Source organism: Meleagris gallopavo, chromosome 5, assembly GCF_905368555.1.
Source record: "Meleagris gallopavo chromosome 5, MGAL_WU_HG_1.1, whole genome shotgun sequence".
Classification (NCBI taxonomy): domain Eukaryota; kingdom Metazoa; phylum Chordata; class Aves; order Galliformes; family Phasianidae; genus Meleagris; species Meleagris gallopavo.
In genome coordinates, this window is record NC_139408.1 from 8,323,348 (window position 1) to 8,344,959 (window position 21,612).

The following is a 21,612-nucleotide window of genomic DNA, read 5'->3' on the forward strand; positions in this document are numbered from 1 at the left end:
ACAGCAAGTCAGGAAATCCATGTTCTTCCTGAACTGATACACAGCATGCTTGCTCCTCTTTTCCCCACATTAAAATGGAGTTTAGGTGATAATGGGTTTTTTTCTTTTTTTTTTTTTCTCTGAAGTGATCTCATTTGCATGCCAAATAATGGTGAAGCAAGGGTAAATGATTTCTTCTGTAATTTTTGTTGTGGCTGATAATCTGCACCCACTGAGAAGTGCACTTTGACTGAACCAGGGAGATTAATGTGGTGTTTAAGAGCAGGAGAGAAAGAAGCATTTGCTTCTCAAGCCAAAAATAAGACCAAAGTTAAGTTGAGAAAGCCTTGCAAGTACTACCTGAGATGAGGTCTCCTTCCAGGATATTTTCAAAGCAGGGACAGTAGACAGATCCTTACTTCTCTTAAGTAGTCATTTGAAGTACCTGTCTAGGTAGTTGTCGTAATGCCACATCTCTCTGATTAAAGTTAATACTCAACAGGCCTCTGTCTTCTTACTTCAAAGACATTTCTGCATTGGGAGTTTGTTCAGATTCCTCATCTGAATCAGTGTATGTTCCAAAGAACAGAAAGTTGTAATGTGAGTTGCTTGAAGAAGAGTTCATTTCACAAAGCTTACCAAATTTTATTTATAGATGAGGTTTAAAATAGTGCTGTGGATGCAGCATGAAATATTATCCTAAAGAATGCAAATTAGTACTTGAGTTTATAGGACATGAGAACAGGTGTACCATGAGCATTTCTAATGGAACAGTTTCTTTGTTAACACAGTATCTCTGAATATGTAAAGTTCACGTAATTTGTTTTACCTCAGTCTCAATGACCATATCGTCATATTTGAAGGAATACAGATGCAGCACTTAAATGATTAAATCAAATACTATTTATTGGCATTACTTCTAACTTTATAATTGTGACAATTTAACAGTTTTCTGAAGAGGGAGCACATCTTGAGGAATATTTGCTGGAATAGACAGGAACAAGTATCTCACCGAAGAGACAGTCAATCCATTGCTAACTTAGCCAGTAAAATGCACAGTGAGTTTCTTAGCTAAATTCAGCAGTAGGAGGATGGCCTTTCACTCTCTAGATTTAGTGGGGCCTTGTTTTTAAATCACTGTATGAAAAAATAGCTGCTTCTAAACAATGAAATTCTGACTTCACATAGTATGTAAGTTGAACAGTCCTCTTCACAGTACACTTCTTGAAAATCAAAGTCACAATAAATGATTAATTTGTAAGAAATTTAAGAACTTAATGAGAGAAAATGTTGCTTATAACTACATCTGGAAGGTACTTTCCAGTTTGTTTTTAATATATTCCTAGAATCATGCTTTCAGTAGCAATAACATAAGCCACAGAAAACAGTGTATGGTTGAGAACTATAGACAGAAACCTTCTACAAAGTATGTTTGCAAAATCTTGTATTGCAAGTGTATAGGTCCTTTGAATGAGGACAGGGCTTTTGGCTGCAGTTTTGCACTGATTTATTTTCCTCTTTGGATAACATTAAAATCAACAATCATCCATTGTCTAACTAAAGGTGATTTTTTTTGTTTGTTTTTTGCTTGGTTGTTTTTTTGTTTAGTATGGCCTGTTTCTGAACCTAAGTATTGATACAAGAAATTATTATAGCTGCTAGTTTTCAAACTGTTGCTATTCCTTACAAGAGCACCTAAAAGCTTGCATTAGAAAATTTTGATGTTATTGTCTGTTCAGATTTCTAGATCATTTGTTAGCAGGACAGAAAGGGTATATTTATTAGTTATTCTGTTTCTGTACAGACAGCTAGGCTCACAGAGTCAATGCATAATGTATGGATAAGACTGTTCTACTTATATCAAAATGACATTATTTGATGATTTATAGCATTCCTGTCTCCAATCTGAGACACTCAAAGATGAGCATACTGCTGGATGAGTGGAAAAAGAGCCTGAAACATGGGATTCAAATAATGTAGTTAATACTCTACCTGGCACTAAAAGTGAAGCTACTTGAGGGTCTTTTTTGACTGTTAGACATGTAGGAAAAGCAGGAATACCTTCTCACCCAATTTGTTTTAACTCATCTGGCTTTGAGCCCCCAGGATATTGATAAACATAAATCATATTGCATTATGCAAACACATTGCATAAATCAAGGAAGGGCCATTGAAATAGAAGGTACACATTCTGTGAGGGGAGTCTTCAGGAACCAACTGTTATTGCTTAGCCTGAAGATGAGGCTACTTAGGGAGTCTAGTAGCAGTCTTGCAGTATGAAAGAAGATGTAACTGAGAAGGACTCACAAATTTTACAGAAGTTGATAGCAGGAGGATGAGAAAAAATGGCAATAAAGTACAAATGAAATTCTGACTGTATACATAAGGAGAGAGAGGAAATACTGTGGAGATAAGTAAACACTAGTTCAAATCTCAGAAATCCTGCATTTTGTCCTTAGAAATTTTTAAGATCCAACTGGGCAAAATGCAAAGCAACTTAGTTGCTTCATTGTCTATGCTGCTTCAAGAAGAATGTTTGTCCAGGTGAATTTCCAATTTGAATTCATTGACTCTGGGAATTATTCCTCCAGCATGACAATAATTCAGTAACATATAAGAGCGATCAAGTAATACTCAACACAGTCTGCAAAATGGCAAATTATTTGAGTAAGATAATACTGCAGTAATTCCTTTCCTTATGTAAAGCAATGTTTTAAAAACTCAGCAGAACTGAACTCATAATTCTTTTTCTCATAAGCAAGAAAGTGGGACACATTTATGCTCCTTTGGGTGTGCTGATTTTTGCAGTTGCAGACATCTGTGCATATCACTGAAGTACACTACTGTGAATCTCATTTTGTGCAGGAAGCATAAAATGAGAATTAAAAACTTATTTTGCTGCTTTACCATTTATCTATGCAAGATGGAGAGCTTAGTGTATTCATTTTGCTCAAAAACAAAAGATTGCAAGTGCGTTTTAGGATTCTGAATAAATCTATTTATTGTTGTTTTGTTCAACAAAGTGTGCTGTCTGGGATTACCCTTTTTAATTACGGGAAGAAAGAATTTTCAATTTCTTCATTTGGAAAATGTTTTGCTTGCTAGCAATAAGAATCCTGGGTCACTAGGCAATAGTGTTCTGCCCTAATTGCCTCCAGCTTTCTTTTGTTTCTGAATTAAGCCTTTGTAGTAACTTTTTCCAAATTATATAAAGTAGATATCCAGCTGCCCTGGAATAGTTTATAAAACACTTGTATGTAAAAATTGAATTTGAAAATAGTACTTTATCTAATAACTTTTAAAATGGAAGGGAGGGAGGGGGGCAGAGGGAGGAGATGAGGAAAGGTAGCAAAGGACATGAAATTTATTCTTTCCTGAACTTGCCCCACTTCCCCAAACAAATTTGTTCTCTTTTTACATTAACTAAGAATGTTGTCAAATGCCAGTCAGAGAATCTCGGCTCAAGTTCTCAACTCAACCTACATCAATGATGAAAATAAATGTGTAACTAGAATGTGATTTATAATACATGCAGTCCAGACATTGGAGATGTTTCTAGGTTTCTCAAAATCTATGAGAAGGAATAGAAAGAAAAGAAACCAAAATGACTGTTACTGACTAAATGATGCTCATTTAGGTGAAAGTATGTTTGTCTGTTTTATTATCTACAGATAATATTGAAATTGTCACGAGCAATTTCTGTTGGCCACTTTATCAGTGTACAGTTCTTGCATCAGAGAGCTTTTTTCAGAATCACAAGACAAAGGCTGATGCTTCTTCCTAAAAAAACTAGCATGTTTTTGCAGATAGTAAGTTATCTAGGAGGAAAAGAGCAATATCTTTTTACTCACATTTAGCTTTCAGCTCTTTTGGATTTCCTTTTTTTCAAGGTTGCTGTCTTGATCATACGATCATAGGTTTTTCCTCCAGATATTTCCTAGCTTTGCATTCTTTGTGAACTACCTTATTGAATGGCACTTAATGCATGATTCTCCCACTCTTCTTCATGTTTTCTTACATGCTGTTTGTTATGCTTAGAAGTCCTTATTCTCCATGCGAAATATCTACCCACTCCATATTCAGTCTTCTTGTAAATTGCATTTCCTTCAAGGCTATCAAAAATAATCTGCAAGTTAAGAAACACGCCAACTCTGCCTTGCGATCTGACGATCTTCTGATAATCAGATTTGCTAATACTAGCTGAATTCATTAACTGTGAGTTAATATCACTTGTGCCATTTTGTTCACAAAATACGTACACATGTAGGTCACTCTGAAAGTAATGCTCCCTCTTTATTTCCACAGAAATTATGATACATACGAAGAACACAGTAACACTACTTGATTAATTCTCAGTTACGAAGTGCTATTTTTTAACCTAGTCACTATTATTAGCTATGCATTTTCACCAGTGGTAAACACAAGCCTACCTGCTGCACTCGTAAATATCTGCATGAGCAGAGGTGACCCACTCTTGCTGTCACCACTGCTGAAATGCATCATCCACTGCCTCACTGTTCTCACAGCCATTGTTTGGTCTCCATAAATGTTCAACAAATGTCAATGAATGTCAAGGGGTGCCATTTTTTCCTGCATGAAGGAATTCAAAAGCATATATTTGCTTCATCTGCACTTCCATACCAGATGCCATTTTGTCAGACTGCCCCTCTGCTTCCATCTGTCACATGGCAACAAAATGTAGCAGGATAATGTGGGGAGTCTCAACCTCTTCTGCCATGCTATTGAGATCCACTTCTAGTGTTACAGACCAGCATAATAAAATAGGAGGCATTTCTCTGAGAGCAGACCTTGGATGTTAAAGTACCTCAAAGTTCAGCCCAGGTGGCTTCTTAGAGACCTGGGATGTGCTTCTTGTTGTCTTGTTCTCGTCATTCTAGCTGAAAGTCCACTGATGATTAAAGAGAAGAAAAAAATAAGGTCAGTAGGAAGTTAGATGAGGTAAAAGTTACGTTTGGAAGTTAAAATTGAACTCATGGAAGCAAGTATCTCTGAATGGTAGAGTGATATTTTTTTATGTTGATTTTTTTTCCTTTTACACAAAACAAGGGAAAGAATTGCTGAAATGATAAAAAGCAAATACTGTTAGAAGTGATTAGTGGAAATGTAAAATGCAGGAGACATACCTGAAAACTTCAGGATAATACAAGTAGGCACTTATGACTGTTCTGTGACCTAATCTGACACTGGGTATATGTGCGCACTGTTATTCACAAGTAGCTAAAGTTTTTTATATGACTTTGAATGAGTTTCTGAAGTAAGCAGTGAGGTAAAGGACCTACCATGATTAAAATCTTAAATCTCTACTTGCTTCGCTGTTGGATATCTTTCTACATAAATGGGGATTTGTGCATAATCCTTTCAGAAAGTCAGTGACATATATAGGTGGCTTTCACTGCTATTTTTTCAGAAGGTTGAGCATATGGTATCATTTTGTTTTCATTTCCTCTACTTTTTGAAGAAAAGTACTTGCAACAGAAGTAAGTCTAAAGATTAACTGCTAATAAAACAAAAATAATTATTGCTAAAACAAGATGACTGATAGTATTTCACAGCCAAAGTAAGGCTATTTTCCCATCTAGTAAGTCTTAACTTTGCATTTAATTATGTTAAAAATAATTGCCTGTGTGTGAAATCATGCTAACTGATTTTTCTTCTAAGGTTTAAGAGAAAAGCCAAAAGCTGAGACCAAAAATGGAGTTTAAGTACAGAATTCCCAGAAAACATTGTATATTACTCTGTTGGAGTTACCAAGTTTCTTGATACTCCTTATTTAAAGTTTTAGGCACACGATGAAACCAAATAGATTGTTGTAGGAGTCAGTTTTATTTATAGTGCACCAGAATCACCTCTCCATCAATTTTTTTATTTTTATTCTTAGCAGAGGTTTAAGCCATAACCAGACATAGAGATATTCTTCTGGATGCTCCCAGTCAGATTAGTGGGAACATGCAACAAAAGAACATTTTATTCTCCTCTAATGTAGATTTTCATTTCTCCCATTCAAGCAAATGGCTAGAGCCATCAAGTTTTATCTGTAGAGGTATAAGGAAAAGGGGAAGCAGAAAAAGATTTTTTTCTTGTAGTCCCTCTTCATAAAGCAAGTGTTATATGGTAGTTTCTGTTCTTGAGAAAGATTTGTACCCATTCAGTTTGAGAGACAAAAGTTTGCTAGAATCTGAGTAGGCAACGGATAGACATTTGCTACATTCTCCTTACTCTTATATTGGTTTCTTTCTTTGATGTATTATAGAATCATGAGGTAGTTTGTGTTGGAAGAGACATTCAAGATCATCTACTTCACAAGCAGGGACAGCATCCACTAGACCAGATTGCTCAAAGCTTCATTCAACTTGGCCTTGAATACTTTCAGGGATGGCACATCCTATAATACCTTATCTAAATCTGCCCTCTTTGGCTTAAAGATATTACTCCTTGTCCTGTTGCTATAGCCTCTGACAGAGTTTCTCTCCAGCTTTCTTTTAGCCCCCTTTAGTTATGGTAAAGCTGCAGTGAGGTCTTCCTGATTTCCTGAAGCCTTCAACTCTCCAGGCTGCACAACCTTAGCTCTCTCAGCCTGTCTTCACAGGAGGATACAGTCCAACAGGTCCATGTCCTTCTTGTCCTGGAGCACCCGTGCTGAACACAGAACTTCAGGTGGGGTCTCACAAGGGCAGAGTAGAGGAAGATAATCACCTCCCTCGACCTGCTGGTCATGCTTCTTTAAATGATTGGATTTGCCTCAGCCCCCATGCAGAACCTTGCCCTTGGCCTTGTTGAACTTTTTGAGGTCATTATTGCAGCAGTGCTATTCACATTTATCCTTTTGCTCTTACTTTGCAACCTGAAACTGTTCTAATTGTCTAGTAGTATTAAGTTATTTGGGAATTAAGCTCCATAATTCTCAAAATGAAAATAGAAGCTTTCATGTAGCAGTTGCATACCCTTTGCATGCCCCAGAGGTCATGTTCTGTATCTTTAAATAGAAGTGTTTTCTCTGTCTTCCAGGTTTTACCCTGCATAATTGTATGGATAATAATGTGAACAGAACTTAAGAATGTAAACAGATCAAATTCAGTTGTGGTTTAAGTTGTACAAAAATTCTGAAGCACCAATGCAAAATGTTGAAGAAATTCTCTTAAGACATCCTGAATGTGTTTTTATATTGTTGTTTTTGTTTTTCACATGCTGACATTGCTTATTTATACCAGTGAACTGTTTGTGTATGTTAAATGCTTCATACTTGAGAAGGCTATGGCACAAACACAGGAAAAATACACTAGATTGCTCACATTTGGTTTGAATACAAAAAGTTTAGCATTTCTTATGTAATTCAAAATTGCAAAACATAGTTCAAAATACTCTATAAATTCCATATGCTTTTTAGCTGTACAAAAGGAATGCAAAAAGATACCTTTCTAATATGGTAATGTTTTACAACTACTATACAGAACAACAAACAAAAACATTGCAAAAACATCGCACAGTTGTGCAGCTCAGTTGCATTCATGAGTATGTAACTTCCACTGTTGACAAATGAGAGTTCCTTGACTCGAACAGAGGTAGTATGAGGTCAAAAAATATTAACATAATGCTTTCTTAATTGTTTATTTCAGAGAACTTGAGGTCAGTTGCTAAAACATCAGTGAGATGGAGTAAAGCACCTTTAAGCTTTTGCTAACACTGTACTCAGCTGTGACTCAGAGAGGGTAAGTTAAATGATCATACTTAGTTTTATCTGCTGTGGTGAAATGAGTTGCAGAGGGAACACACTGAAAGCCAAGGGCCTCTAAATACTTTTCCCTTTTATGGAATAGAGCTCCCGGATCACCATTTCCTGGAGATTGTACTCCAAGCCTACACAGTGGTAAAAGTAAGTTCTCTGCATTCACTGATCTATATCTGACAACAAATTTGAGCTTGGGATCATTTTTTTCCTGACTATTTTAAGTAGTAAGTTTACAGTAACAGACAAACATTAAGAAGCACTCCATCCTGTATGTTGTTTTTCCCCTCCCCTCCCTTTTCTTTCCTTCTTTACACTGTCTAATGAAAAGCATATGTGTTTTGTTTGTTTGTTTGTTTTAATTTTATAGGTGCAAAAGGCTCATGCAAGCTAACATTCTAGAGGTTCGCCCACATCTGTTCTTTTTGTGATATGTGAGTTAAGAATGTCTACAAGTATCTAATTTCAAATTCTTAAAGATAATTTTAAAGCTTTTGCAGTTTCTGGAGTTGTTTTGGGAATCATGTACTCTGATATAATATACTACAATAATCTCATGACAGACTTTCAGAAGACAGATCTAGGTCAGAAAGAGCTTATTCAATACTTACTTAATAAAAGAAATGAGAGAATCTTCCAGCTGTCTTAGAGACATATCCTTCACCTGGACCATTTTTAAGGTGTAGATGTATTTTGTTACCTATTCTTTTAATATCTTGAGGGAGAGTAATTCTGTTTTTATTGCATAGATTAATGTATGATTTTCTTTTTTGACTGAAGTACATTTATGCTTGAGGAAAGGATATAAAGTTTGCAAAGCTAATGACAGTGTGATTCCCAAAACTGGCAAAGAACTGTGCTCTCAGGGTAGTTACTCTCTATGCACTGCTCAGTAAGTTTTTAAGCTGTTTTTAGGTACATATACTGAATTTCTGTAGGTTGCAAGGCTGTATTCTTTCCAGGAAATAAATTTTCCAAGGATATTTCTTTTTTTATATCTGTGAGTTGCAGATAAACTCCTCTAGTTCTTGTTCAAGTGTTCTGATGAACTGTTTCTCTACATTTTTTGATTCTCACTGACATTTACTAATTTTCATTATCTGATAAAATAGGCATAAGGTCTCTTCAGCAGTAATGGAAGAACACTGCTTCAAAATGTCTTATGTTTCCAACATTTCTAAACCTTTTCCCTTCCCACTACTATCAGAAGGCAGTAGTTGATGCAGAAAATGGCAAAACTCTTGGCAAGAAAACTACTTCATTTCTTATATCCGGTTGCATTTACAAGACGCGATGTTTTGTGCTGTTTAAGAGTAATAACATTTACAGAGGATTTGGCCTACTGTTTTTATGAATGCTGTGCAAGTTAAAAATAACCTTTTTGACTGAAAAATAATTTTTTAGGAATTAGAACTCACATAGTTTATAAATTATGCGTATATATTTTGTTGAAATAACAAAAGCATTAGCCCTTTGGCTCACTAGTGGTCTGCAGCAGTAATGTCAAGGTATGCAGATGCCATGTTTATTTCAAGAGACGTCAGACTATGAATAAACAGATGTGTGCTTTACTAGTACACTTCTCAGAACTGTGGTTGGGTTGTTGTTTTTTGTTGTTGTTGTTTGTTTGTTTGCTTTTTCCTTCTGGAGAGGTATTAGGGAAAAGAAAGAAGGTCAGAAGAACATATATTCTTACTAATCGGCAGTTCAAAGACATGGAGATTTTTCCTGTATTTAAGATAGCTTTGTAAAGAAGTCTGAATAAGGTTCCTATTATGTCAAATATGGACTGAACTCAGTCCACTCCGAATCTCAGGAATTTTAAGGTGGCATAAGTTCATCATCATCTTGCCCTCTGTTCTCCTTTGGCTGTACTTTGAATGCTGCATCTCTAAGACAATACGGCTCAGGATTCTTCTCTTTCTATTTTCAGTTTGTCCTGTTGATTGTTTTTCTTTCACAAAGATATTTGCTTTTAAATCTGAAAAATGAACTCAAACTTGCTGTGCTCATCAGCTCTTTCTTGTTTAAATGACTTACATTACTTTTCTTTAAAGTTTAGCATGTACTGGGAGCTCAGCTGGGACAGGGAATCCAACAGTTTGACACAATAGCCTATGCAGCTCAGCGTGAGACTCTGCCAGTACACTTTTCACCATGACTTGAAATACTCCTGATTTTTTTTAAGGTCAACATTCTCATAAACTCATAAAGCAAACACTAACAGAGGTTAGATAAACAATTCATCTCTCCTTGTTATTTTTTCACTTTTTTGTTGTTGTTGTTGTTGGAATTCAGGTGTTGCGAACTCAGAAGTTGCTACAGATGCCAGGGTTTTTTTTTACAGGAATGAAGAGCTAGTCCATTTCATCTTTTTTCATTACCTTGCCTCTGTCTCACCTTCGTAGTCAGTGACTGGTGCTTGAAACAAAAATACTTCACTGCTGAATCACAGAAGTTTAACTGCTGTCTGCTTAATCTCTGTGGGTTTATTAAATATGTTATCATGAAGGTCTGTATTCCATCATATTTAGGACTTCAAGGATGATTAAAAAATGTTTATTAAAGAAAAATATACCTTCTTTCATAGAAAACTTTCCCTACTTTTATATGCAGTTAAAGGTGGATAAAATCTTGACAGAAATGTGAGCTTCCTCTTACTGCAGTACAATAGAAACTCACTTGTAGCAGGTTCAAATTATCTACATAAAATTGAAACACAATTTTCTTACAGTGATTATCATGTCCTGCTTAAGGAAGAGAAACATTCACTGGAGAGAGAGGAGGGAAAAGAAATTGTATTTCTATTAGACTTACAACTACATAATTTATGTTGCATCTTTCCACAGTCTTTATCAGTGAATGTCAATGGATGGAATAATTGTGGTGGTGTTTTGTTGTTTTGTTTTGTTTTGTTTTGTTTTGTTTTGTTTTGTTTTGAAAGCACGGAAATGCTTCTGTACAGGTGGTTGTTGTTGCTCTTTTCAGGATATTAATTATGCATTAAATTTCATATGAATGGCCTTGTGTCTGATTATTCTTCTAGTAATAGAGTAGTAGCATGATAAAAGCATAGGTCCTAACTGCTTCTGTAGTCTAAAGTTTTCACACATTTTGTAGGTTTTCCTAGTTTTGTGAAAGGTGAGGTGAGGAATTTTAAGTACTGAGGCTGCTTTGGTATTTCCTATGACTATTTTTCTCTCTTGTTGATTTTTTTTTTAAAGAGTGTTTTGAGAATTTTAATTGCCAGCCTCAATAAACCAGTATGTTCTTTAATAATCTTCCCTTCCCTGAGATAGAAAGGAAAACTAGAAAATTGATGTTAGGTTCTCAAATACCTTGAACTTATATGAACTCATCTCGCCATCATGACTTTTTTACTCCATCATAATCTCCAGAGTAGTAAAAGAATAATGATGAAATTAGGAACTCGGGTTTGGGAGAAGACAATATTTTTTGGTCATAGAACCGCTACTTGATGTGTATATTCATCTCCTTGGCCCACTCTTTAAGTTGTTGTTACATTAGAGTTTGAGCATATAACACAATACTATACACAGCTGCAAATCAACTGTCAAGGAAATATAGTTTACTTCTCTAGTCACATCATCTCTGTTAATCACCTAATCTGTTGTCTGTAGGCACCATCAAGAAGTCAAATGATTTATTTGTGAGAACTGTTCCTTAATTGTCCGGTAGGTGTCAGAGTAAGTCTTGTAATACTTCTACTGTAGCTGTAAGGATTAGTACCTATCATTTCTCCGATTACAATGTGAAGGCAGTAGCTCAAGTTGATACTAAAAACAATAATTTTCTCAGCTAGTCGGCAGTGATTTGTTTTTTCCCATTCAAGCATAACTACTGTTTTGCTTTGAAAATGTCTTGCACATTGTTGTCTTCAGCAGACACATAGCAAGTGTTTTAGCATTTGCCCAACTCACCTAGGCCTTTGAAGTGCCTCAGCACATGCCCAAAGAAAGAGTGTTGTGGTTTGACTGACCAATTTTACTTCTAAAGATTTTCCTTCTTTGCAATCTGAGATCATATTCCATAGCACTAGGACTTTCTTGGTTACTAAAAGGAACGTTACAGATATCCAGGATATTGTTTTCTTCTTGGAAGATCTATAGTGAGATAATTTAATTACAGCCAACACAGTCACAGTAGGAAAAAAATAATAAATAAAATCTGTGACATGAAGAGGAGTGGGAATAGCAACAAGAAAAGGAGGTTGAATGTATTTATAAAATTATACTTGACCTTGAAACCTTTAGTTTAATAAAACACAAGATTATAGTTTTAATTCTAAACCTTAATACAGTTTGTTATTGTAAAGTGATCTCTGTGTTAGAGCATAGTTTTTTAAATGAATTTGATATGTATTTTTGGCATCTAACACATCTAGTGGATCACAAGGCCTTGCAGCACTTATACCTTCAGGCTAACTTGAAACAGTCTCATTCTCAGCAGTGTATGGTCGTGCTAGTCCACAGTACAGATCAACGTGCTCCATTCTGTCCACCATGCCAACCCTACCTGAAGAACATGAACAACTAAAAGAGGCACAACACAACAGTTCTCCTCCAGCCAAAGTAAGCACTCTTACAGATTTTTCTGATACTTATTTTGGGGCTGAAACTGTTTGTGTACATTTAGCAAAATAACGTAGTCCTTAGGTATGTATTGGTGTGCTTTGATAAACCGGCGAGGCTGTAAGTGATTTTTCAGCTGACTTTCTTAGAATTTTTCAAGTATTTTTTAGATTAAGGAATGAAAACTGTTGTTTTTCCATAAAAATTTAATTTCTGAGAAAAGAACTTAGATTTACGCCTCACAGTAGTCTGAAAACACTTGGTGTTGCTCTTACAATTTATAGAAAGTGCCCTCCAATTAGTATGTGTGTAAAAGATTGAAATCTGTTTTTTGGTTTGTACTCTTTTACTGTATTTGCAATAATAATAGCTGAGTATGTTCTGAAACTACACCGAATGTGTGTGAGAGCTATCCATATGCATTCATTTAATTGTGTATACATTTTAAAATTTTATTTGCAGATATAATGAAAAAAATCATTAAGTGATGACAGTTTTGCCTTTCGAATAATTTATACTACGGATAAAAAGTAGTTTTATTTTCTAATAATTTGGTTTTGTTATTAATTTTTTAATAAGTTATTAGCTTAGTTGAATTAAAGAATTATGAAATCACAGGTTATCTAGATCATCCTGTTTCATGCAAACCGGTATAAAGGAGAACAGAATTTATAATCTGGCACATCTTCAGTTAGAGTATATCATTGTCCTTGGATCTCAGGACATTGTATTCTATATTTTGGGTGAAAACATCCGCTACTTCAGCATCATTGGAAAATATTGTCAGCAGTGAGCCCTACGTTGATTTGTCATACATTCCATTTAAACAACACACTGTGCTGAGTGTTAGTTTCCTGGCTTAAGATAAACACCCTAAATGGATGCAAGTTTATCAGACTATTAGCTGAGATCATATATTAGATAAAGAAGGTAGTTTGTGGGTTTGTTCTACTGCGGGTTTTTTTTCCCCTTGTTTTTCATGCACCCTCACCCCCCTGTGAGAAGTATTGAAAGACACCTTCAAAGATTAAAAAATGAAAATAAGATATCAGATATCAATGACTATTCCAGGGCTGACTTGTGAAGTGGCAGAAATGAAGCACTTCAACCAACTATTCTTTTAAAATAAAATACTGGCCTTTTAGAAGTAGGTCTGAAATGAACTGAAGAAATGAGATAGCTCATGAGTCAGTTAATTAGGTGAAATATTTTGTTTCAGATACTTTATGCCTAAAAATAACAATTTAACAGGTGAAGGATTTTAATCAACACAATGCTTATTAGCCTACTAGAATTATTAAGCATTGAAACTAACCAGTGTTCTGACTGTTTGATCTTGTCTATACCTATTATCACTCTTGGGTCCTCCTGTGGAGTGGGTTCTACAGTGTGACTGTGTAATTGCTGAGATACCTTAATGTTGTGTAATAGAACTTGCAAACAAGAAGAAGGCATCAGAAGGAACTATCAACTGGGAGTCCGGTTACCAGGGTACACCCTCTACTGCACTGAACAAAACTTTTCACAACTGAAATCTCTTATTTAAAATGCTGTCTAGTGCCTAACAATTTCCTTATTCTGTAGGAAGAGATGCTCTCCTACCTTTTTCTTACATGCAAACGAATATGTATTAACAAATCAGTTCTGAGAAAAAGAATATGAACCTTACATTACATGTAGTTTACTGTGTACTTCAGTTATCTTGCACATGATGGAAACATGGGGTTGTATTTCTCAAATCCATTTTGAAAAGCTGCCTACTCTAAACATTTCTCAGAATATTCATTAGCTCTGGGTTTCTGATGGGAAGCTCCCATTAACGCCATTTTGAGAGCAGTTAGCCCTATTCAAAACTCTTTAACCCCTTGTTTGAAAGGTGTCTGAATTATGAGTGTGCAGTTGAACTCTTAGTTATGTGCTAATCTGGAAGTACTGGATATTTTAGATGTTTGATACAGAATAATTTCTTCTAGCGAAGTTCATAAAACATTTAAATGTCATGTTTAGCCACTTCTGTATTTTTGTTTAATTAGTAATTTCACATAAAATTAGTAAGCTTTTGTTGATATCTATAATAACTGATGCATTGTAGTGTTAAAAATATAAGAAAAGTAAAATAAACCCTTACCAATTAAGTTAAAAGATCTATGACGTATCATAAACCCTACACTTCTAGGGTTGGTTGTGAGCTACTATCTTCCCCTCTCTTTAAGTAAAAAATAATTTTGCCTTTTTCCAGCTTTTTTACCTCTTTGTATCCTGAACACTGTATTTCTGTCTACTCAGAAGATGTTTCACATGTTCATAATGTCTTTGTTACACTGATTATTATGTCACTCAAGTTTCTGCATTTCATATTTTTTCTTTGTGTTTAAATTTGTGCACCTCTTTTACCAAATCACTGCATGCTACTTGTTTTGTTCTGAAGATGTCCTGTACCTGCTTTGCCTTTTCTCCTGTTGCCTTTTTCAACTAAATGTTGTTACAACTTGAGATGGGTTGCCTTACTTGCAAAACTTTCATCTCAACATTTCACTTAAATATACAAAATTAAGTTGGTTAAAAACCACATCTCTCTCAAAAGACTACTTTAAGATGCGTTATTCTTCTAAGCAGTTTCACGTGATTGTCTGTTTCAGGCCAGATATGTTCTGAAATTCAGCCAAAGTCTTTCATTGTTTTTTGAGGACGAGAGAGACCATGTGGCAGAGGACTTTTTTTCCAATATTTTAAAAAATTTAGGTGGTATCCAGGAGAGCTTTATCATCTAACTTTTCTGGCACAGTAGCCCTTTTAGCAGAAATGCATTTTTTTCCATTACTGTTCAAATCCATCCAAATTTGGCTGGATTTTAAAACTTTAAAAACATGTTCTCTTAGGGAGATCTTGGTAGAGCTTAACACCAGAATTTCTGCAGAACCTGTCTGCCCTGAGCATCTCTGAGCATACTGGGTCTTCTGTTATGGCCAAAATTACATTTTGCATCCCCCCAGCCCTGCACAAGTCTCCTTCTCCCCCAGAGTAGGTCAAATATAATCATCCTTGTAGCATATGTGAATAAATTCCCACCTAAACAGTAAAGATTGAGTCAATTTTACTGTCCACTTTTGTTAGAGGAAGGCTTGGGATAAAAAGGGAGCGGAGACTAGTAGCAGGCAGTCACTGTTATTAGGAGAGAAGATGAGGCATCTACTGCAGATGGCTGAGAACAGTTATGTCTGGAAGTTGAATAGGAGAGGACACTTGTAGGCAGGCAATGGGGAGATGATGGAAAACTTCTGTCCAATCCTTATGCGCATGTACAACTCTGTGAAAGCATAAACTTCCATTTAGAGCTCGTGCTCCAATACCTGCATATATCAGTATGAGTGCTCTTAAGATTATAAAGATACATATATATTTATTCAAGCAAGCTGGCCCTGAAATATCTTCATGCCCTAGCTCTTGTTGCCACTTGTTATGTAAAAGATTTGGACAACAGGAAGTGTGAATTTCCATCCATGTAAAAGTTTAACTACTGTTGTTGCTTGTTGCTGATCACAATTCACATATTTTAACTAACCTTAATTAGCCTTGACTGGAGTCTTTTCTTTTTTTACATCAGCTGTTTTTAGAGTCTTAAAAAGGAACTGAGTGACTTTAAGGCTGATGTTCTTATGTCATTCAAAAGATTTTACTCTTTGGTAGTGATGGGATTAGTACAGACAATGTGTGTATGTACTCAGCTGCACTGACCTACGAGCATAGCAGTCACCTGCATTTTGTCATTGACTGTTCAACAAAATATATTGATACTTAGCATTTTCAAGAATACTACTAAAAATTGCTTTCAAATTATTACAATACAATATCAGTTGCATGCTTGTATCACTTAATTGAAGATGTTTTTACATTTTTAAAGGAACATTTTTCTAAAACTCGAATGTTCACGTTTTCTCGGTATGTTTCCTATACCACTCTCCAGTAATTAACAAGTGTGATCTTGCCCAGAAACATCATACGAGCTTTATAACTACAGAACGGTGGAGCTGTATGAAGTGCAATTTTTAACAGAACCAGGAATCCTAGATCAGATGTGTAATTCAAAACATTTTTTAATTTGCATTTGAGGGAAAGAAGTGTTATGCTGTATACTGGAGTGTTACACCATTTTCAAATTCTTTCAGAGTTCTTTGAATTTCTCAGAGTATATTATTTCAAGAGCAGTAAAATACGTCCCTTAGAAATGTTGAAAGGAATTCTATTGTATTTGATACCTAACAGCTAAATGACTACTAATAGCTTGGAGAAGAGAAGGCTCTGGGGAGACCTCATTGTGTCCTTCCAATACTTGAAGGGAGAGCGTGAACAGGAGGGGGAACAGCTGCTTATGAGGTGATAGGACAAGGGAGAACTGAGACAGGGAACTGGGGGAACTGAGACAGGGGAGGTTTAGGTTAGATATCAGGAGGAAGTTTTTCACACAGAGGGTGGTGATGCACTGGAACAGGTTGCCCAAGGAGATTGTGGATGCATTCAAGGCCAGGCTGGATGTGGCTCTGGGCAGCCTGGTCTGGTGGTTGGCGGCCCTGCACATAGCAGGGGGTTGAAACCAGATGGTCATTGTGGTCCTTTTCAACCCAGGCCATTCTATGATTCTATGATAATATCTTTCTGTATGCATATAGTTTTATTTCAGTTTATACTATTGCTACTTGCTTGTTGTAACAAACCTTAGGACTACCCTAACTTCTCCATAAAAGGAAAGTCTCCATTAGATGACTGAAACAAAATTATAAATTGATGACTTTCGATTCAAAGAATCAAAATGATTGAAATCTCTATGCTCTAAAACATTAAGCTAGATTATCATGAGTAATTATTCAAATGCACAAATTATTTTTTACATCAGCTCTTTATTTTCTGTATTAACAACTATTACTAAAATAATTATTTTTTTATTTTGAATCATTATGCTTCTGTGAGCCTTTAATAGATAAATATTCTTAAAGAAGTAAGCGCAATTGAGAGCAAATGGTGTTTGCAAAATGTTATTTATAACAGTTGAACATAAGTGGCTTTGTGCCAGGGTTAGTAAACATGCTCCTCTTCAAGATTCAGAAATGTCACAGAATCATGGAATGTTGGATTGGAAGGGGTCTTTAAAAGTCATATAGTTCTAACTTTCCTGCCATGAGCAGGGACACAAATGTTAACTGCCAATTGAAGTCAAAATTTCTTATGGAACTTCGGGATGTTATTTCAAGGAAAATTTAGAATAAAAATGACTAAATAATACAGCATTTTCTTCTTTTACATACATACTAGTGCCTAGCAGAAGCAATTATAACTGTTTTTAACAGTGTAAATAAAGGTTTTTTAACTCAAATATGTCTTACCAAATAAAAGCTAATTCTCAGTTCGGTCATTTGTAGGCTAAATAAAAAAATTATTTTCCCCTCAGATGGATATTCAGTACTTTGAATTTCTGCTTAACTTTATTTTTATATTTATAACAAATCGTTCAGGACACCAATGCTGAAGGAACTACAAGCAGTACACCTTCTATTGTTCTTCCAGAGAATGCTGGTATGCCTGATGCAGAAATCGATAAAAATCTGGCTAACAGGTACTACATTACATGCTAGCAATCTATGCATAATTTGTATAGTAATTCCAGGAACTGTTTCTAAGGATTTGCTTTGAAATGTGTGTCATATTAAAATATTATTGATGTGTCCTTGTACACAGGTAGTTCCAAAAGTAATGCCTCCTATTTATTCCCATGGAAACTCCAACAGATACAAAGAACACAATAACACTATTTGTTAGAGCAAATTCTCAGCTACAAAATCATTATTTTCAGCATAGTCACCACCATAAGCTGTGCATTTTCACCACGATTCTCTGCTCATACAAATCTGAACCAGTGGAGGTGACCCGCTGTCACCACTGTTGAAATGCACCACCCACCACCTCACTATGCTCACATCCACACTTCGGTTGTCATTCAGCAAACACTGATGAATGTCAGTGAGTTCCACTTTTTCTATGCGGGCAAATTCAATGACACACCTTTGCTTCATCCATACTTCCACGTCAGACACCTTTTTGTCAGACTGCCCCTCTGCTGCCATCTGTTACACGGAAACAAAATGTAATAGAATATATTGGTGGGCAGGTTCGAGTTCTATTGCCATACCACCATCTGCCTGATCTTGTCATCCAACATAATAAAATCGGGAGATGTTATTTTAGGAGCAGCCCTTGTAGTAATTAGATTATATTGTCTTTCCTTTTGGGTGCAAGGAATTTGGGTGTTGGAAGTACAGTCTTCTTATTAAAGAACAGTTTCTTATGTCACTAATCCTGCAAACCTAAATTGGTATCCTTCAAAATTAATGTTTATTTTCTAATCTTTCAGAATAGAGTAATTAAACAAAAATGTAAGTGAAAGTTGTGCATGTTTCAACTGACAGCTACAACTTACGAAATCTATCCTTGTGAAAGTAGAGTATGGCCTAGTGAAGAAAAAATTGCTTAGTCCTTCTGTAGGCATAAAATGGTATGTGTGTGTGTGCTCCAATCGTATATCTACTACTAGGATGACTGACAGTTTAATTCCTCATATTCAATGCATGGCAAAAGTACACATACTCTTCTTATGTCTGAATCTTAAATATTAACGTGGACACAGTCTATCAGCAATTGATGTAATGAAGTTCCCCGCCCTCCATACATAGGAAAGTTTTATTACATTGAAAAATGTTCCTTTAATAATTAAATCCCTAATTCTAGTCTACTGCTTATATATGTACATATGCCAGTAGTGCTGCCCTTATTCATATAAATATTTCCATTAAAGCAGTGAGAGCTTTGGAAAGAGATAGGACTGTACTCCTGAGCTATTGTGATAAAATATGTATCAGTTAAAAATTCAAGCAGATAACATTTCTAAGATAGATAGTTGAAAGAACGGAGTATATAACGACTAAATACAGTGACTTTTGAGGCAAATGTTTGGGTATATTCAGGTAGACAGAGAAAAAATTGCACCTTGAATTCTAGTATACATGAAATTAAGTTGCTGAGTGGAATTATTGTTATTTTCACTCTACTAATAAAGCATACTTATTAACCTGGCCTTAAACTATATGAAGAACTAATCAGAATCTATTGATCAAGATCTGTGCTATGATTTGCTTGTATGCTTCTAAAGTATGCTTCTCTGAACTTGAAGATTGTTTAAGAGTTAGAATTACAGTGCAACCATTTTAAAAAAGCATGATCTGCTGGATCATCACTTAATTTTATGAGGTATTCCCCTGGTTCTGTGTCATTGCGGTAGCCTAAGAAATAATTTTAAAGCATAAAACTTATTTTAGGAAACTAACAACTTATAAAGACTAACTTTTTCAACATACTGTATTTAGATTATTTTTATGCCATAATAGAAAAACTGCATTTTTTAAAATATAAAGGCAGTAAAAACTTTCATATGTTACCTTCAAGTCCATAAGTCTTTAACCTTACTTTTAATATGGAACAGAACTCAATCATTAAACTCAAGATTTTCTGGGAAGTTAGAGTGAAGGCAAAATGGAAATACTTTCGATTTTTATTTCATGCTTTTTTAATGCCATTCCAATTTATTTTTGAAAGTGTATTACTTAATTAATGTTTTCTCTTTTAATGTTAATATTTTGGAGGTAATAGAAAAGTAGAGCCTTTTTTTTCTAAGTGACATATTCCCATAATTTTTTTCATTCATTTTTCTCTCTAGACCTCGTAGTCCTCATAGAAGACATTCTAACCGTGCCACTAGGAATTCAACAAGTTCATTGACTTCTGTTGGTAAGAAATGATTATTCATTTAAGCTAGGACATTTCTCTGAAAATGTGACGTGCAATAAAGACATAGGTATAGAGTCTGACTCTTTTGACCACATCTTTTTTTTCCTGTGCATGCTTATTTGTAATGCATGCACTGTGAATATTAGTACCATAATGCATAGTGATCAAGAGTTTATGATCTAAGTGGCTTGCATTTGAACAGGTCCAGAGAAATTTGTATATGGTTAGTTTCACAAAATTGCTAGTATTTTAGCTTAATATTTCTAGAAGGCCAGAGATGCACAAGATTAAAATCCCTGCTGCGCTCAAAATACTGTTCAGTAATACTGATTTTGGTTACTTTTAAAACACTGGAACTTTTGCTGTCAAAGGGAACTTGTTTATCATATCGCAATAAACTTTTAATGAAAACAAGCAGGCTATCCTAGAGGAGATATTCTTCATTTCTTAATAAGAGTTCGTGCAAGCAGTATTTCCACTGTTGTACTGGGATTAACTTCTCAGCCATACAGAGAGAAGGTGCTCACTGTTCACAACAGCATGTATCTTTCCTTTCTTTGGCTAGTTGTCTTCAGGTAATACTTTCCCTAAAATTCTATAAACATCTGTAGAAGCTGTTCACACCAACTCGTACAGACAGAACCTTTCTGACAACAGGCTATATTTCTTGCTTAGTGGTAGCCTGAAGAATTTAAAAATTAGTGCTCAAATATTATTGTTTTCAACAAATTTGAAAGCCAAAGATTAAGATAAGAGTTTCTTTGACAATTAATTAAAAACTCTTCAGAAAACAATGCTTTAGTCCAAAGATCTTAAGTGTAGGTCTGCAGCATTCAGTTTTTGGTTCACGCACTCTCCTGGGCTGCATATCTAGCATGACCATAAGTGGACATAAGGAAAAGGAATTTCAGTTTTTGTTTTTATTAATCTCTAACAATGTATTTTTTTTAACAGTTGCATTTTCTGTTAGGATCTATAATTCATTTGGAAAATTCTTGCATATTTACCAAATGATAGAGATCAATTTGCTTTTTAAGTAGCTTAATAATTCTTAGGCTTTGGATATTAAAATTTTGCCTGTATTTATGCCAAGTTTAGCTTTATTGTTGCTTCTGCTTTTGTGGAAATACCTTATCCGTATGAAATACAATCATTTTCATTCTGAAGTCTGTACTTTTTTTCTATAGAAGACTTAATGGAATCACCTGCATGTTAAAACTAGTGCTAGTGTGCATAAATCTATGCCAGATTCATGGAACCTTAGCCTTGAAAAACTGGAAACACAAAACTCATGGAAAAATTGAGTATACAGCAGAAATGCCATGACTACTTGAGTTGCTGAGATGGATCTAAAGCCAATTCTGTTGTGACAAACTAGAATCTCAGAAGATTATCAGTGTTTTTGATGACCTAAAATTGAGAATATAACAGGATTAGAAGATGAGTGGGCATGAATTTTTAATT

The 21,612-nt window shown here is 35.2% G+C and overlaps 1 protein-coding gene across 28 annotated transcripts in view; it reads left to right on the forward strand.

The window, feature by feature from the left end:
• IRAG1 (inositol 1,4,5-triphosphate receptor associated 1) overlaps window positions 1-21,612 on the forward strand; it is a 63,204-nt gene that overhangs the window by 17,258 nt on the left and 24,334 nt on the right. For 4 of the 28 annotated variants that reach the window (XM_085224110.1, XM_085224109.1, XM_085224111.1 and 1 more), the window contains exons 1-3: window positions 12,194-12,315; window positions 17,823-17,923; window positions 20,078-20,148. In XM_085224110.1, coding sequence (XP_085080236.1) covers window positions 12,247-12,315; window positions 17,823-17,923; window positions 20,078-20,148 — 241 coding nt within the window. In that variant the 5' untranslated portion in view covers window positions 12,194-12,246. Of the gene's footprint in view, window positions 1-7,613; window positions 7,707-7,814; window positions 7,871-8,093; window positions 8,158-11,364; window positions 11,419-12,178; window positions 12,316-17,822; window positions 17,924-20,077; window positions 20,149-21,612 lie in introns of those variants that run through there. The other 24 variants (XM_085224130.1, XM_085224132.1, XM_085224134.1 and 21 more) reach the window with 20 other exon arrangements.